This window comes from Chelonoidis abingdonii, chromosome 3 (genome assembly GCF_003597395.2).
Source record: "Chelonoidis abingdonii isolate Lonesome George chromosome 3, CheloAbing_2.0, whole genome shotgun sequence".
NCBI classification, from domain to species: domain Eukaryota; kingdom Metazoa; phylum Chordata; order Testudines; family Testudinidae; genus Chelonoidis; species Chelonoidis abingdonii.
Genome location: NC_133771.1, coordinates 114671280 through 114689713, shown reverse-complemented (window position 1 = coordinate 114689713; position 18434 = coordinate 114671280). Strand labels below are relative to the sequence as shown.

The 18434-nt window shown below is 42.4% G+C and overlaps 1 protein-coding gene across 1 annotated transcript in view; it reads left to right on the top strand.

The window, feature by feature from the left end:
• Positions 1-17939, top strand: part of EPM2A (EPM2A glucan phosphatase, laforin) — a 54710-nt gene extending 36771 nt beyond the window's left edge. Inside the window, 2 exon segments of the mRNA XM_032794667.1 lie at positions 12755-12996; positions 16012-17939. Of these exon segments, the coding sequence (XP_032650558.1) occupies positions 12755-12996; positions 16012-16286 (517 nt within the window). The 3' untranslated portion in view covers positions 16287-17939.
• The last annotated feature ends 495 nt before the right edge of the window (positions 17940-18434 follow it).

The window sequence follows — 18434 nt, the reverse complement described above, 5'->3', positions numbered from 1 at the left end:
GAGAGGATGCTGCTGTTTAGCGCTGCAGCACCCCATCTACCAGCAGCATCCAGTAGACATACGGTGACATTGAAAAGAGGTGAGAAATGATTTTTTTCCCTTTTCTTTGACGGCGGCAGGGGGGTAAATTGACGACATATACCCTGAACCACCGGTGACAATGTTTTTGACCCTTCAGGCATTGGGAGCTCAGACAAGAATGCAAATGCTTTTCGGAGACTGCAAGAACTATGAGATAGCTCGAGTCCTCAGTCCCCCCGTCCCTCCCTCCATGAGCATCCATTTGATTCTTTGGCTTTCCGTTACGCTTGTCACGCAACACTGTGTTGAGTCCCTGCTGTGGCCTCTGTCTATCATAGCCTGGAGATTTTTTCAAATTCTTCGGCATTTCATCTTCTGTAACGGAGCTCTCATAGAACAGATTTGTCTCCCCATACAGCGATCAGATCCAGTATCTCCCGTACAGTCCATGCTGGAGCTCTTTTTGGATTTGGGACTGCATCGCCACCCGTGCTGATCAGTGCTCCACGCTGGGCAAACAGGAAATGAAATTCAAAAGTTCACGGGGCTTTTCCTGTCTACCTGACCAGTGCATCTGAGTTCAGATGGCTGTCCAGAGCAGTCACAATGGTGCACAGTGGGATAGCTCCCGGAGGCCAATACCATCGAATTGTGGCCACACTAACCCTAATTCAAAATGGCAATACCGATTTGAGCGCTACTCCCCTCGTCGGGGAGGAGTACAAATATCGATATTATGAGCCCTTTATATCGAAATAAAAGGCTTCGTTGTGTGGACGGGTGCAGGGTTAATTCGGTTTAATGCTGCTAAATTCAGTATAAATGCAAAGTGTAGACCAGGCCTTATATTTGGGAGATGCATCAGGGAGTGATATAAGGAGAATCCCTAGCCACCTTGCTAGGGCAATTTTCCATCTCTTTTGCATGTTGGAGCAGTGGGGGCTGCCGATTTGGCCAAATTCCATTTCTGGAATTTTCTAACATATTCTTCTCCTCAAATCAATATAAGTTGAGAGTGCTCTGCACCTACACAAGTTGCTTAGCACCTTGATGTCAGCATAGGCTCATGTCTGTTATCAGCACAGTATTATTTTTATATCTTAGCCTTTGTTTTCATTTGATTCAATTGTTAACTTGAGGTTGATTGGCTTAATGACTTATTCATCTTGCAGATCAGTGAACTAGGCTCTTTGATGCCATATTTCATAAATAAATTTGTGAACACTGAATAAATAAGTGTATTAAGCATATCAACAAGTGTTCAAGGGCTTCAGAAATTTTGCAGACTGATAAACTGTGTTGTTCTGCAGTAATAAAAGCAGGTGTTTCCTTTCAGTTGCCAAGCCTGCTCCCATCTGAGAATCCCAGATAAGTAGTCCAAATTACGTCTAAGAAGAAAATTTGCCAGAGCTTAATTACTTTTCATCAGGGTGCCACAAAGAATGAAAGGCGGGAAAAAAAACAAACCCATTGGAACGATATTGTTGTCTATTTAATTCGCCTAATTAAAAAACCTGCAGATACATTCTCTACTTAAAAATAAACCTTATAGCTTTAGTAGTAAACTAGGATGAATTTCTAATCACCAAATTATATTCCTTCTGTTTGTGGCATTAGATAAAAATAAGCTTCTGTTCTGGAGCGTAAGTAGCCTTAACAAGGTTGCTGCTATGTCATTTCAGCAGTATATGTTTTCCCCATTAATCAGCTCTTTTCCTGTGTTGGCTTTTGCTCAGATTATGGCTGTTTTATGTGTCTTTATTGATAAAATTGATGTTATCATGCCTGTTAGATCATAGTTTTCAATGAATAAATTGTACTGCTGGCAAATCCTTGTATCTTATTCTTTTACTCCAGTTAGTAGTGTTTCTGCTCATGCTGTAAGTAGTTCAGTGCATCTGGCTGCTTTCACTCAATCCTATTCAAGTAAAGCCTCTCATTGTAAAACTTGATCTGACTGGTCTGCGGACGAACTTTATCAGTAAGTCACCAGCAGAATGGGTCAGGTCTTCAGGGTAAACAGTTGTAGCTTTGAAAAAGCTGGGCCTCAATCTGCCAGTTCTACTCCACTTTTTCAATAGATAAGGAGTTCTTTTGATTTTTTTTTTTAATTTTCATGTAAAGTGTATTTAATGGAACACAGGAATTCTCATACCAGATCAGACCAGTGATCCAGATAGTCAAGTATCCTTCAGGGGCCAGTACCAGATACGTTAGATGAAGATGAAAGGAAGGAAATATGTGGAATAACCATCACATAAGGGGATATTCTTCCTCCTAATGGTTTGTTTATGCCTGAATCATGAATGTTTATGTCCTTTATATTTTTATTATATGTATAATGGGAGGATTCAATTATATTACATAAAACTGTCTAATCTTTTTTTAAACCCTGCTAAGCTCTTGGCCTTTGGCCATGAGTTCCACAGGTTGATTATCCTGTGCACAACACCCCCCCACCCCAAAATTTTTCTCCGTTTTAAATGTGCTGCCTTTCAATTTCATTGGATATCTCTTTGCTCATGTATTATGAAAGGATTATCCAATTGACATGGCTGCGCAGAGGTTTAGAGGGGCCTGAGGCAAAATCTGAAACTAAGCCCCTCTTTGCCCCCCCCCAAATTACCACTGAGGAGAAATGGAGGGGGAAGGGGAAGTTGGAGAGCAAGTTTGCTCCATTTTCACTCTGCAGTGGTGGCTCAGATCCTGTCCCAGTTCCCTACTCTGGACATTGTGACCAGGTGCGCAGGTTTGGTCTGGCTGCCCTTCCATCATGATGGAGAAACCGCTGGGCCAAACCCGAGTGGCACTACGACCCTGCACACTAGGTTGCAGCACCACTCAAATGGAGGGCCCAGGGGAAAATGTCTCTTTTGCCCTCCCTTCCCCAGAGGCCTTGCCAATTGGCCTTCTCTGTTCCAGTCATTGTTTTATATACCTCTGCCATGTGCTTTCTTATTTGTCTCTATGTTGTGCTCTGTCTTCCTCTAAATAGGCCTATTATTTTCAGTCTTCCCTCATATGGAAATCTTTTCATGATGCAAATCACTTTTATCTCCTATCTCTGGACCTTTTCAATTTTTCCTGTATCTTTTTAAAAATAATATGAGCAGGATTCAATGGAGGACTCCAGACATGTGTTTACTATTGATATGTATAGTGGTGTTACCATATTTTTAGTATTACTTTAAATGCAGTTATTTGTGTAGTCTAATGTTGCTTTCTAAACTCCACTTGGAGTAATGTTTTCATTTTGCTGTTCACAGTGACACATTGTTTTCTTTCCTGGTTGATTTTAGTTAATTTAGAACCCAGTTTTATATGGGAGTAGATCATATTATTTATTCCAAGGTGTATTACCGCCACTGTTCTGCCTATTTGTTCCACTGTGTTTGGTACCTGTGCAATTTTTAACAAACTTCTCTAGTCTTGACTATCCAGAATAATTCTCGGTTGTTCGCAGATTTTGCTCTCTCACTGTTTACCCCCATTTCTTGTGAAAAATGTTGACTGAGAGTCTTGGAGACTGAATTCCTCCATGTATCTGCATAATAGGTGTAGTGCAGGCAGTGGCATTCCAAGTCAAACCACAGCACAGAGTGTTTCAGTTCTTGGTGGGAGGGAGAGAACATCTAGCTATGAGAAAGTAGGTCAGTCATCATACCCTCTCAATCAGTCTCTCTAAATCTGCTGGGTATGAGGAATTAGGTTTTGGATTAGAGCTGCAACAAACAAACAGAAGAAGAAGAAGAAGATGAGTGGTGGAAGCCTTATCACTGGAATAATTTAAAACTAAGATGAATAAAGTAGGAAGTAATATATCATAGGGGATAGTCTTCACTGAGATGATCATGGACTAGACCCAGTGGATTTAGCTACACTGATGTTAATGGAGTTACTACAGATTTACAGTAGTAGAGTTACTGAGGTTATACACAGATGTAACCGAGGTTGTAATCCAGCATTGTAGGTCCAAGTCATCTGTGATCTCTGAGATACTGTGCTACAATACAATTTGATAAACAGAAATTGGTCCAATAAATAATATCAGAAGTGGAGAGCTGGCAGAAATAAGATTCCATGCATATCTAGGCACTGCAGAAGTCTGGTGTAATGCAGACTGGATTATTTGTATTGCTTTTCTTGGAATGTAAAATAAGTTTTTCTTTTGCTATAAATATTGTAGCCTTAGTCCCTCGGGAATAAAAGCCTTGAGGGAAGGCTTGGTCAACCTGAAGACTGTTTTCTTTGTTACCTCAGCTGAATCACAATGCCGTTTTATCCCTATATATTAGTATTCCTCTTGGCATCCTCAGATTCTTATTTTGATCTTCCTTAATCCAAGTGAGGTGGTAGTGCAGTACTTGAGTGGCCAAGTGAAATGAATTTCAAGTTTCGATGACATTAGATTACATCTTGAGTGGGCCTCAGGGGAAGAATCCACTGCCCTAGAGGGAGTGAACCTAACAGGTAATGATCAAGTGATCTCTCTCCTGCCATCCATCTCCACCCTCTGACAAACACTCTCCACCAAAGAGCCACACCACTGTGCCTTTCAATCCCAGATCTCCATCTGCAGCCTACAGCCAATCCAGCATCCTTACTGATCTAAATGTGATCAGCAATATAAACAAATTGCAGGTTGAGAGTGACTTTATGGCCAATTACCTGTGTGAAGTACTTTGACTCTGGCAAAGTACTGTTCCTTGACCGAAGCTGTCAGCCATTGGTATAAGCAGACCTTCTGGGATATTGTGCCAGATAATAGCTAAACCCTGAAGGCTTGAATCATTCTGTTTTCTACAAGGCCACAAATGCTGGATTGGCTGTCGGCTGCAGATGGAGATCTGGGATTGAAAGGCACAGTGGTATGGCTCTTTGGTGGAGAGTGTTTGTCAGAGGGTGGAGATGGATGGCAGGAGAGAGATCACTTGATCATTACCTGTTAGGTTCACTCCCTCTAGGGCACCTGGCATTGGCCACTGTAGGCAGATGGGATACTGGGCTGGGTGGACCCAGTATGGCCGTTCTTATGTTCTTAGCTTGAAAGTGGCAATCCACTCTGCAAAAATGTATCAGGGCGCTAATTTTTCACTGCTCCAGACTCAGTGTGGCCTTATGGGTGAACAAACTATTGCATATATATTGATGACATGAAATAAATATGTGGTTTCAACTGCCATGATTTAATCAAGACTATAAAGAGTCTTGGAGGAGAATTATCCAAGCATGATATATGTTTGCATAGTTGAAAATAATTAAAGTGTGAAGACAGTCAGAAAAGTAACTGTACAAATGACTTCACAAGGTTCCATGTTTGTTTTCTATGAGTGATAATTCCCCATTGGTTGCCTCAGTTTACAAGTCAAAAGGATGCTCTAGTCTGCATGAAGGGGATGTTAATGTTAGTCCTCACTAGTGTGTCCTGCACTTACTGGTCCGTGTGTACCCTCCTGCCATCCACTAGAGCAGCGGTTCTCAAACCGTGTGTTGGGACCCCAAAATGGGTCGGGACCCTGTTTTAATGGACTCACCAGGGCTGATGTTAGACTTGCTGGGACCAAAGAAAATGCCCGAGCCCCACCACCCAGGGCCAAAGTCGAAGCAACGGGGCTTCAGCCTTGGGTGGCAGGGCTCAGATTACAGGCCCCCAGCCTGGGTCTGAAGCCCTTGAGCTTCGGCCCTCCAGTCCAGGGTGGTGGGACTCCGGTGGGCTCAAGCTTTGGTCTTCACTTCTGGTGTCATGTAGTAATTTTTGTTGTCAGATGGGGGTCGCAGTGCAATGAAGTTTGAGAATCCCTGCACTAGAAGTTCCTTAGTATACACAAAGGTCGTACTTTTTGAAACAGGAGTGGCATGCACTGGGGAACTTTTAGGGTCCTCACAGGCCAGTCAGTGCACAACAGGCTAGTGGAGACTAACACCTCTCTGGTGTGGCCTGAAGCAATGTGTAGAGAAGCCCTTAGACACTGGACCCTAAGTGACTTGCCCAAAGTCACACAGGGTGTCTGTGTCTGAGATGAGATTTGAGCACGTCTTCTGAGTCCCTATGTAGTGTTTTAGTCTTAGCCTTTGTCCACACTACAAAATTAAGTCAACTTTATCTAATTCGACCTCAAACCCCTGAATTAATGAAGTTAATTGTGATGTCCTGCGACCCACAAGACTCCAGGGTTAAAAATATTTCCTGGCTCTTGAGGAGAATGGATCCACCACTTGCCTGTCTCCCATTCTTCTCCTCCTCCTCTTCCTCCTTCACCACATCATCCTCCTTGTTGTCCCTAGACTCACACACCTGTGAGCTATCCATGTTGCTTGTGGGGGTCACCCCTGAGAATCGCATGCAGCTCATTGTAGAACCGGTACATGTTGGGTTCAGCACCAGAATGACTGTTCGCCTCCCTTGCCTTCTGGTACACTTGGCAAAGTTCTTTCAATTTCACACAGCACAGCTGTGTGTTCCTTGTGTAGCCCTTCTCCCCTGTTCCCTGAGCGATCTTTGAATAGATGTCAGCATTTCTTCTGCAGAACTGGAGCTCTGCCTGCACAGACTCTTCTCCTCACACAGCGATGAGATCCACCACCTCCTGTGCAGACCAGGCTGGGGCGTGTTTGGGGCATGTAGGCTCCATGATCAGCTGTGCTCAAGCTGGCATGCTCCCAATGCTGGTCAAACAGGAAATGGGAAATCAGAAATTCCCAGGGCTTTAGCAGGGGAAGGGCTGTTTTCTGTTTACCTGGCTGCAGTGTTGAGAATGATCTCCAGAATGGTCACATATGAGCGTTGTGAGACACCACCTGGAGGCCAATTAAGTCGAATTACACAATGCTGCGCCTGCACTACCTTGCAGTTGGCCCATGGAAATCAAGTGCTGCAGAGGTGTATTACAGAAGTCAACAGCAGAGGTAACTTAGGTTGACGTAAAGGACACGGTAGTGTAGACATATACATTAAGGTAGCTTCCTTCAACCTAAATCAATAGTGTAGACCAGGCCTTAGTGAAACACAGTGCACAGATACACTGAGTAAGAAAGGGCCATTTTTACACTAAGAAACAAGATGGGTAGGGTAATATCTTTTATTGGACCTTCTTCTGTTGGTGAAAGAGCCGAGACACAGAGCGTGTCTCTTTCACCAATGGGAGTTGATCCAATAAAAGATATTGCCTCTCCCACCTGGTCTCGCTAATGTCCTGAGACCAACACAGCTACAACAATAGAGCAAACAACATTTTTGCATTGACATATTCTACCTACAATTTCACTTTAAAAAAACAGTGTGTCATACTTTTTTAGGAAGAGAAAGGGATTAGTGGTGGAAATGATCTTACATTTACATATCCCCTTTAATCTGTAAATGTTTTTCAAACTATATGGAAGGGTTACTTAACCTATCATTGAAAAGTAATCACTTCTGGAGCTGGAAGGCAGCAACTGTTGAGCAGCTCAAAGCTGAAAATGACAAGGTCACTCACCACCAGTACTAACCCAGTCCAAACCTGGTTACGTAGTGAAATAAAGTGGCAACTTCCAGAAGGAAACAAGTTCATTTTTTTAAAAAAGGGCATACTTTTTGGTAAGAGAAGTGAAACTGTGAAAGGATCGTTCCTAGCATTACAATTCTTTAACTTCCATTATCTATCATACAGTGAAACCGTTGTGAGGAATATCTGGGATGAATATATAGAATACAATTACTGAACTGTTCATCAATTTCTGCAGATTGTATTTAAACTAAAACCCTCTTTTAAGTGAAGAGAAAATAAAGGAATGAACTTGATAAAGCTGAATGAAAGCCCGGGCACCAAAGAATGAAATAATCATAATTAGATCTCTTAAATAAACTGATTAAATAAACAAATCTACTTGGTGTTACTGTGCACTGCACATTATCTATAATGAATGCCGTCCTGATAAAAGAACAATTAAACCCAATTAAGTAATACGTGCACTGTATACCAAGGCTTTATAGCCATTACTAATAAACAGAGGAGGGAAGACCAGAAACCAAATCCTGACCCTACTGATTTCAGTGGGAAAACTCCTGGACCTGGTCTCAAGGAACCAGTTCATAAGAGTCATCTGGTCTAAACCCAGGCAGGTGACCTCCCTAGTCTTCACTCTGCTCTGTGTACTGCCATTTTCCTCCATTCCATTGAATGGAAATGTCATGGCATCTTTCCCCAATCTGAATCTTAGGGTCCAAAAAAATGGGATACCAGCATGAATTCCTCTAAGCTTAATTACCAGCTTAGATCTGATAAGCTGCCACCAGTCAGGACTTGGAGTGCCTAATAAACTCTGGTCTCCCCAAAACCTTCCCTGGGGACCCCAAGACCCAAATTCCTTGAGTCTCACAACAAAGGGGAATAAACCATTTCCCTTCCCCCTCCTTTCTTCCTCCCAGATTTTTCCCGCCCTGGGTACACCAGGAGATCACCGTGCTTCAAACTCCTTGAATCACAACACAGAGAATAGGTTTCTCCTCCCCTTCTCCCACCACTCCCAGGCTTTTCCTCCCTGGGTTATCTGGGAGAGATAGACAGATTCAAGCTCTGTGAATCTAAAACACAGAGGAAATTCACCTTCCTCCCGACTACTCCTTCTCCCTCTCTCCACCAATCCTGCTGAGACAGACTCAGTTCCTTTGCCTTAACAAGGGAAAAATTAATCAGGTCTTAGAGAAAACGTTTAATAAAAGAAAGGAGAATAAAGATAATCACTGTAAATTCAAGATGGAATATTACAGGTCTTTCAGCTTATAGAAAATGAAGAAAAAGCTCCTCTCACCAGCAGAAATACAATTTAAAATACTTCCAGCCAAATACACATTAAAACTCTACCAGCCAGATACACATTTGCAAATAAAGAAAACCAATTAAAAAGACTAAACCGCCTTTCTACTTGCACTTACTACTTGAATAGAAAATTAGAGCCTGTAGTACATCCGGTCATGCTCAGATCCCAGAGAGAACACGCAAAACCCAAAAACACAAACAAACGCTTCCCTCCACCGAGATTTGAAAGTATCTTGTCTCCTGATTGGTCCTCTGGTCAGGTGTTGCAGGTCACTGTTTGTTAACCCTTTACAGGTGAAAGAGACATTAACCCTTAACTATCTGTTTATGACAGGAAATATGGTGATGTTCAATGGTAAAGCCACCAGATGATTCACTAATTGTGAACCCAGGCACAATAGGGACTCTAGAAGGTCCAAAAGTTCTGGTGGACAGTCTCAAAGCACCTGGTAGATAATCTGGATATAGAATATGTTGCACCCACAGATTTTCATCTGCATGTATGCTGGATAAGAATAGGAAACAATTTCTAAGGCAGTGTTTTCTCTGTAGCCCAATTTATATATTGCATTATTGGTCAAAGGCAGGGGTGGGCAAACTTTTTGGGCCAAGGGCCACATGTGAGTGGGGAAATAGGATGCAGGGCCAGGGCAGGGGGTTGGGGTGCGGGAGGGAGGGAGTGCGGAGTGTAGGAGGGGGTGCGGTGTGAAAGAAGGGACTCAGGGCAAGGAATTGGGGCAGAGGAGGGGTGCGGGGTATATGAGGGGGCTCAGGGCAGGGGGTTGGGGTGCAGGAGGGGTGCAGGGTGTGGCAGGGGGCTCAGGGCAGGGGGTTAGGTGTACAGGGGTGCAGGATGCACCAGAGAGCTCATGGCAAGGGGTTGGGGTGCAGGAGGGGTGTGAGGTGTATGAGGGGGCTTAGGGCCCTGCTTACCTCAGGTGGCTCTGGGGTGGCTCCCTGCATGCCTGCCCTATCTGCAGCCCCATGCTGCTCCAGGAAGCACTGCAGCCCATGGGGAAGAGTGGGCAGAGGGCTCTGTGTGCACTGCCCTTGCCATGGTTCCCCATTCTTGGCCAATGGGAGCTGTGCTGGGGTGGGGGGTGTGCCTTGAGGCAAGGGCAATGCAAGGAGCCCTGTGTCCCCCGCCTGGGAGCCTCAGGGGTGTGGTGCCAGTGGCACTGCGGGCCAGATCCAAAGCCCCGAGGGGCCGACTCTGGCCCGTGGGCCATAGTTTATCCACCCCCATCTAAGAACTCTAGTCCCTCCTGGTTAAATCATCTGCTAGAATCTACACTTCTGTCTCCTGGAAGAGACGATAACTCTGTACATTAGTTGATTACCAAATCCTAAAACATTGGGGGGTTTATTTTATGAATGTACTGAACTCTCAGGAAAACTGTGAAGAAAAATACCAGGTGCTCTTGTTCTCAGAGAACACATTTGTCTTCTTATCATGTACCATGAATCAGTATAGGGAGAGGAGTCACAAAGGTGGCATTAAGCCACCATTTTGCTCTCCCATTCATGGGGTCATCCAAGCACTGATCTAATTCTTGTTGAAAATTAGCTGCTTCAATTTATACTGACAACCAAGGGCCCTAAGGGGCCATGATGATAGTGACAGATCTCAAATGTGTAAGCAAGTCCTGACTAGGTCCCCTTTTCTGTACAATATCCCTTATGCAAGTGGAAGGTGCGGTGGTGTAGCAGTGGCTACAGCGAGTCGGTGTAGTTTTAGAAATGAAGGGATTGTAATCCTGACCATCCCATTTCAACTCTTTTCCCCTCCACCCCAGACACCTTGGAAATGTAAAGTATGAAGAACAGGCATTAGAACAAAAGAAGTGACAAGTGAAATGAGTTTTCTGTGGTGTAAATGCTAGCTTCCCATTCCCAGAGCTAACATGTTAAAGCTTGATTACTGTTGAGAGTACTTCCACTGCATCATCTACCACTGAGGGGAAGGAAAGCCATCACATTGTAGGCCAGGGCATTTATATGGAGCACTTTAACTGTCTCCCTAATGCTGAATCAAATGAACTGTGTCTATCCAAACAAGCTCACACACATAGTGACCTGGGAGAAACTGCTATCATAAGTTAAACTGACAATCCTCAAGATACAACTTCTGCCTAATAAATGTGCCTCAATGAACCATTTTTATTAATTCTTTATAAACTGGGGAGATGTGGCCCTGCTGTAAAAACAGAATTTTAAAATCACACTCTTCATCGTCATATTAAAAGAAGTGCCTTGATTGCATCCTCTTCAAGGCAGGGACTGTATGTTCCCATATGTTTAATTGGTGCCTAGCATATTGTGGGTGCTAGCGGAACACAGTTATAAGGAATACAAGCCAACAACACTGAATTCGGCTTTCTAGCAATCCTACAATAGTAGTCTGCACGCTATAATCATTATCAAAGGCCTATTTGCAGAACCTTTACTCCTATTAGTGACCATTTATTCCTGGGGGTAGCACCATCAAATTTAAAGGGTGGGTATTCACATGAGAATTTAATGATACTACTCATGTGAATATATGCTCGTTTGGGGGAGAAAGGACTCCACAGTCTGGCCCCAAATGATTAGAATTTGCAAAAAGCTGTGGGCTGTACATCATTGGCCTATTTCATTTCTGAAGCACTTATGTGACAGCTGCAGTCTTGGCCAACACACTGGGGATGAAAACAGAGCTGAAAGCATGAGTGGCTACAGCTTGAACTAAAGGGCCAAGGCTCTTTAGGTGGGTGCTGTAACAATTCATATCCTCTATGGATTGGTGCAAAGTGGGACTTGTAACACACACTCACCAGTGGGCTACACTTACTTTCATCATAGGTTGAAAGGAGTCATGGAAGCCGATGCCATATTTTTTTTTTTTCTGTGAATAACCAAGGGCCTGATTTGCAAAATTACATGTGCAACTGTGTGCCTACTTTGTGTGTGTGGTTACTGTACCTGCCTATGCAAATAGGATATTTGTATGTGCCAGAGACCAGGTAAGTGTGTAGCTGATGAGTTAAACATGTAAATACTCTATTAGGGATGCAATCACATTAATTGCATGTGCAAATTAGGCACCCACTTCTGTGCTTTAGTTTGTTTATGTACCAAAGCTTGCTAAGGCATATAATAGTTTTTATGATCATTAGTGATGGGAAAACCACAGAAGGTTTGGAGGTTTGGTTTGGCTAAATACCAAAAGGTGTGTCTATTTATACAAATTATCCAATCCTCTTGAGTTTTCTCACAGAATTTCTGGTTCTTCCAGCTTCCGGGGAGCCCAAACTAGTTCACATTTCTGTAGCTAGTCCTGGCTGGACTCCAGAATTGCAGAGGCACATGGGGAAGAAGTAATCCAAACTCTTTTGATTATCACAGAAAATATGGCTCAGGCTGGTGGTGGCTTAACCTGATCTGATTTGCCCACTTGATGGCAGTAGCTATAAAACAACAATAGTTACATGGCTTACAGTTTATTACTGTCACATTCCACATTTGAATTGTGTGAGCCTGTTGGGTTTCTTTCTATATAGAGATGTGTGAGTCTTCTGGGTTTCCTTATTGTCATCAACGCTGTTAGTAAGCTTCAGCTGCAGGACTGAATGACTGGTGTCTTTGGGACCTGTGCTACTAATTAGGCCATGGTTTTGTTAGGACTCCAGTCTACACAGGTGAAGTGAATTTGGACATGTGCGCTGGATTTAGAGTTTGGTTCTTAAAATACAACATTATGGCTTAAATTGTAATAAAACAAGAAGCTTTTTATCACTTGACGCAAAATGGATGTGTTTAACAACGAATCTCACGTGCTGTCCAGGTTTTGAACTGGAATGCCTTTTAAACTGACAGAAAATGTGAGTTTTGTGCAGGGGTGAGTTCCTTTGCTGAAAGTGCTTAATGAGCTATGCTACAATTTTTTTCAATGCTAGGATTTTGCCAAACATCTGGCTGGGAAGTTGCCCTCGGCAAGTGGAGCATGTAACCATCAAGCTAAAACACGAACTGGGTGTTACGGCTGTAATGAACTTCCAGACTGAGTGGGATGTTGTTCAGAATTCTTGGGGCTGCAACCGCTATCCAGAACCCATGAGGCCAGAGGTCCTTATGAAACTATATAAAGAGGAAGGTCTTGCTTATGTCTGGATGCCAACGCCAGACATGAGCACTGAAGGTAATATTCAAACCTGTCTTACAGCTGGATAAGTAATAAGAAAACCTTTCAATGACATGATTACATTGCTTTAGTGTTGTTTTTTTCCGAATAGCTTCTGTTTATTATTAGTGTGATAGTAATTGGAAATTTGTTGTGTTGTTCCTAATGAATTCTGTACACTTTGTCGTATGCAGAGAGGTCATCCAAACAATTTCTGATACATATCTTCCGCACTCTGTACATCCCCATCCTCTCCAAAAATTGGTGACTGCTTGAAAACCTTTTCTTTCAGCACTTAGTGCGAATGCAAATGCATCAGGTTGATGACAATTGGCTTGTACATCAAGACTCTGAAATTGCCATAACTGCTGGTTTTAACCAAAGAGGCAGTGCTAGGTAACCTACTCTGCCTCCTTTAGTACACCACTCTCTCTTTGCAATCGTGTGCCAGCCTATTGAGCCACTGTATTGTCACATACAATAATTTGCAATCATATAGGGTATGCATAGCATGCCAACTTGTAACATAAATTAGGATATGTTATTTGGCTGTTACAATCTTTGGTTCCTTGATAAAAATAGATTAAGTGATAAGAAACCATGTACAAGCAGGAGGTTGGAAAACTTGAGTGGTTTGCCACACTAGAAAATATACAGGATAATTTTTAATACAGAGAAATATTGGTGTCACAGACACAGAACTGTCATGTCAGTTATATGCATCAAGAGAGGCAGGAGACTAGAAAGAAAAATGAAATCAAGAATATGGATTGGCTTGGTGTTAATGCTCAGCTAAGCCATGGAAAAAAGAGAGGGTTTGAGTCTTGTAGTCTCACTCCTTGGACTGATGGGGCTGGGAGTTCTCAACTCTTGAGGGGAAAAGATTTCATATTGTTTAACCATGTGCTTGATGGACAATTAAAGGGCTATGCTGATGAATTTTAAAGGAAATCCCATCTAGTCCTCTATGCCTAAAGACCTAGTGATCCTCAACATAGAGCTATGGGAGGTGGCAGCATATGCACATAGTTGAAGAAAATGGGTCATGAGAATCTCATGGTTCCAACAGTACCAATTCCACACCTCCCCCACTACACACACACACTCCAATTTGTCAGCAAGAGTTTTGCCATTTATAGGCCCTAAAAATATATAAGTAGAGAGAGGTGTGTGATTAGGAGGATTTCTTTGTTACTTAATGTTCAGAATTGAGCATGATATGAAAGGTATGTCAGTGCTCTACACAGAATGTTCCAGTAGATTGCTAATGCTTTACCTCATTATATCTGAATTTGTGTTATGTCGGGTCATGTTATATCAGGTTAGAGGTGTATAACATTTTTGCAGGAGAGATTTGTGAATGCTGATAATTTTGCACATTTCTAAAATTGAGACAGAGACATGAGTTTATGGAGATGCTCTTGTCCCCATCATTTTGGATAAAATGTAAAGTGTATTTTCCACATTCTTACTTTAAATTGGGCATATAAGAATACAGTTATAGCTCAGTTAAAAGTTGATTTTTGGATGGGAGGAAACAGTGTTCAGATTAAATACTATACAGCATCCATATCTGAACTGATGACAAACACCATCTTTGTTTTGGCAATGAATTCATTTTGGCAATAAATTAATTTAATACCTTAATTAGCTGAATTTAAAGTATATTTCATCTAAAGTAACCATACTATTACATAAATCAAGTTAGTACCTATTTTCCTTATGACTCTGTGGACTGATTCTGCCTCTAAATTGGTTGAAACATTTATACTTCTCATATAAGTTGTTATTTTTTTTATTAGTCTTTGAATGAGACAAGAAATGAAAGGGAATCTGGATGGCTTCGCAAACACTGTATGACAAAAGCATTTCACTTCTGGCTCTACTGTTTTAACATAATCTATGGTGGTCTGTGAAATAAAATTGGTTGCCTCAACTCAGTCTGTACTAGGCAGTGGGCCATATAAAAGTAACCTATGGTGGTTCTCAACCAGGGATATGTGTATCTGTGTGGTATGCAGAGGTCTTCCAGGGGGTACTCAACTCATCTAGATCAGTGTTTCTCAACCAGGGGGTTGCAACCCCCAGGGGGTCATGGGACAGGTTTAGAGGGTGTTGCAAGTGCAGGGCCAGCGTTAGGGGGGTGGCAACCAAGGCAATTGCCTGGAGTCTCATGCCACAGGAGACCCCTGCAAAGCTAAGTTACATGCATCAGCCCAGGGTGGTGGGGCTCAGACTTCAGACAAGGCTCATAAATGAAAAATCAGCACAAGTATCACACTGAAATGTATGTACAATATTTATATTCCAAACAATTTATTTTATAATTATATGGTAAAAATGAGAAAGTAAGCAATATTTCAGTAATAGTGTGCTGTGCCACTTCTGTATTTTTGTCTAATTTTGTAAGGAAGTAGTTTTTAAGTGAGATGAAACTTGGGGATACGCAAGACAAATCAGATTCCTGAAAGAAGTACGGTAGTCTGGAAAGACTGAGAACCACTGATTTATAAACACGTTTTACTGCAGATCACCATTTGTTTCCAAAGAAGGTCCTGGGTCCAAGTTATATGGACTTTTGTATTACCTGGACCTATTACTTAGCAAAATGTGAGGGTTGAAGGTCATTTGGGAAAACTGACACTATAGTTTCACATGTAGGCCATGATTTACAACAGAGATTGGTGATTTTGGGTACCCAACCAGATGGGGCCTGATTTTTAGGAAGTGCTTCGTGTCCACCCTTTAAAATCAAGCCTCTGTAAGGCATCTCAGTGTGGACACCCAAAATCGCTAGTCGCTTTTGGAAATCTTAGGCCTAGCCTGTGCAAAAGGGTATTTAATTTCTGACAGTGCAGAAAACCTATGTAGACATTTATATTCTTCTACCAGAAAAAGAAAAGTAACTAGCTTTAATAGATTTCTCTTTGCCTGCACTATGATTTCACAGTACGGCAGAATAGAGAAATATAGTGTTAACAGTGATCCTCCCTTTCTTGTGCTCATGGGAATGTGCCCTGTTTTTAATTCTAGGAAGAATACAGATGTTGCCTCAGGCTGTCTGTCTCCTGCACGGGCTGCTAGAGAATGGACACATCGTCTACGTACATTGCAATGCTGGTGTTGGCAGGTCTACAGCCGCAGTCTGTGGCTGGTTAAAGTATGTGATGGGATGGAACCTAAGGAAAGTGCAGTACTTCGTGGCCTCCAGGAGACCTGCTGTCTACATAGATGAGGAAGCTCTAGCTCGTGCTGAAGATGATTTCTATCAGAAATTTGGCCATCTTCGCTACTCATGCAAATCTTAGTGGTTGGAAAGCTGATTGGAAGAGGGGAGAGATTCCTTGCAGTGTTGCCAACCCCAGGCATTCAAAATTCATAGTCAGACCACCCAAATTCATGTGTGTGAGTGAGAGAGTGTGTGAAAAACCATGAGATTTCAAAACAATAATTAATTTAGTCTCTTTTTATTTGCCTTCTGTTTTTTAGCCTTTGGGGTTCTTGTTTTCAAACTTTTCTCTGCAACCAGGTGGGTTAGGAACTTACTTTGCAAAACAAAAGCTGAGATTCTCATGTACTCATGTGACTCTAGGAGCTGGGACAAATATCACAAGATACAACCATGTGAGATGGCAAGACTGTGGTAGGAAGAAGGTGGAGCAATGCGGAAGGGCTATGTAAAGAAATAAAAGTCAATGGTGTGGGGGTTTCGTTTTTTTCTGGCTTGGATAGTCAGGGTTGTCTGACCGTTTCAGGTAGAGCCTTCTGTTTTGGTGTGTTTATGAAGATGTTTCTAATGAAATGGTCTGACTGAGAAACAGAAGAAGGAAATTGATTTATGCAGTTGTGTTTCTGTAACAAACAGCAAGTTAAATTCAGTTCATTAGGCAAGTGCTGCCCTTTCTCTTGCGTTTAGGTTTATAGTTAATGTGATTTAGTAAAATTTACTGCTGTACTTTGTTATGGTGCTGAGGGTATTGTAGATGCTGTGCAGAAAGGTGGGGAAAAGTTCCACTTAGGCATATTTAATCTACTGCAAGGCAGAACTCCTGGTTTATTAGATTATCCTAGAGTAAGATTTCTGGGGCAGGGACTGTTTTTGTTTTCCTCATCTGTACAGTGCCTGACGCAGAGCCACGATCCTTGATTAAGGCCTCTTGGTGCTACCACAAAATAAATAATAATAAAGATAATTGAGTTAAAGCAGAAGATGTGGGAGGTGGCCTGGTGAGCCTATATGCAGGCTGTGCTGCTGAGTTTAGAGTCCGAGGTGCAGTGTCCGTCTCATTCCCCTACTTAGTGTTGCCTGGAAGTTCTGCAATAGCAGCCGTCTCTTGCTTCTGTGGAAGACAAGTGCTTCCCCTGCTGCTCAGACGTCGCTGTTCCATTACCTAAACTAGGAAGGGCATCACTAGCCTCCAGAGTCCAAACAAGCCCCATTCAGCCAAAAATAGGTGCTGCAACTCATGACCTTGAGGGGAGGAAGTGGAGAAATTCCTCCACTGAGGGTCTGATTTGGTGGGAGAATTGCTTGTTAAGGATACAAAAATTAAAAAACTAATTTCTAGAGGCAGGTGGCTGAACTAAATCCCTTTTCCAGTTATTTTTAGAAAAATTATTTGTCTATATAGAGATTTATTCCGTGATAAAGAGGTGTTAAGAGACACATGACCTTAATTATAAGAAAGTCCTACTACTGGAGACTTGTTAGCGATCTCCCTGTTACAATATGCTGGGCACTGTTCACGGAGAATGTCCATCATAATATATTTTGCTTTATCTTTTACCCCTCAGATGTGAAGAAGCTACTGGAAGTTATTTTAAATGTATGTATTTGATCATCACTTTATTTCTGATTTCTGTTTTGAAATAATGTATGTCACCAGTTAGATACTGGATGAAACTATAGCCCAATGTTAAATAAAAGCCTTATGGCACTTCCATAAGTGGGCATTTTCTCATGTGTTTTGCGCACATTCGTTATTTGTACTTAAGAGCGGACAATAGCCATTAGAACCATAATTGTTTGTTTTTAGTTTCCCATGGTCTGACTGGAACAAGAATGGGTTTTGTATCTATGTGCCTGACCTTGTGAACTAAAGGGTGTTGATGATGCCCATCCTACTCACGGAGCACAATAATATGTCAAAATGCAATTCAGCTAGGGACATACGCTAAAGGTTAGAATGTGACTTTAGGCACAGTCTTGAGCAAGCAGTGGTGCCCTGGGGAGACTCTGCGTGGGAATAACTCACACCTGACTCCTGATTCCTCTTCTTCTTCCTATTTGCTCTTAGGAGGTAGTTATTTACCACTGGCCTATACCAGCAGTAAATTACACCCTGTTCATGCTGGCTTAGCTATTGTGTCAGGTGAGTAAGGGAAGTGGGTCAATTCTTTGCTGCTCCCCAACTCATTCTCTGCCTCTTGCTGACCACTAACTCTGGGGAGGGAGG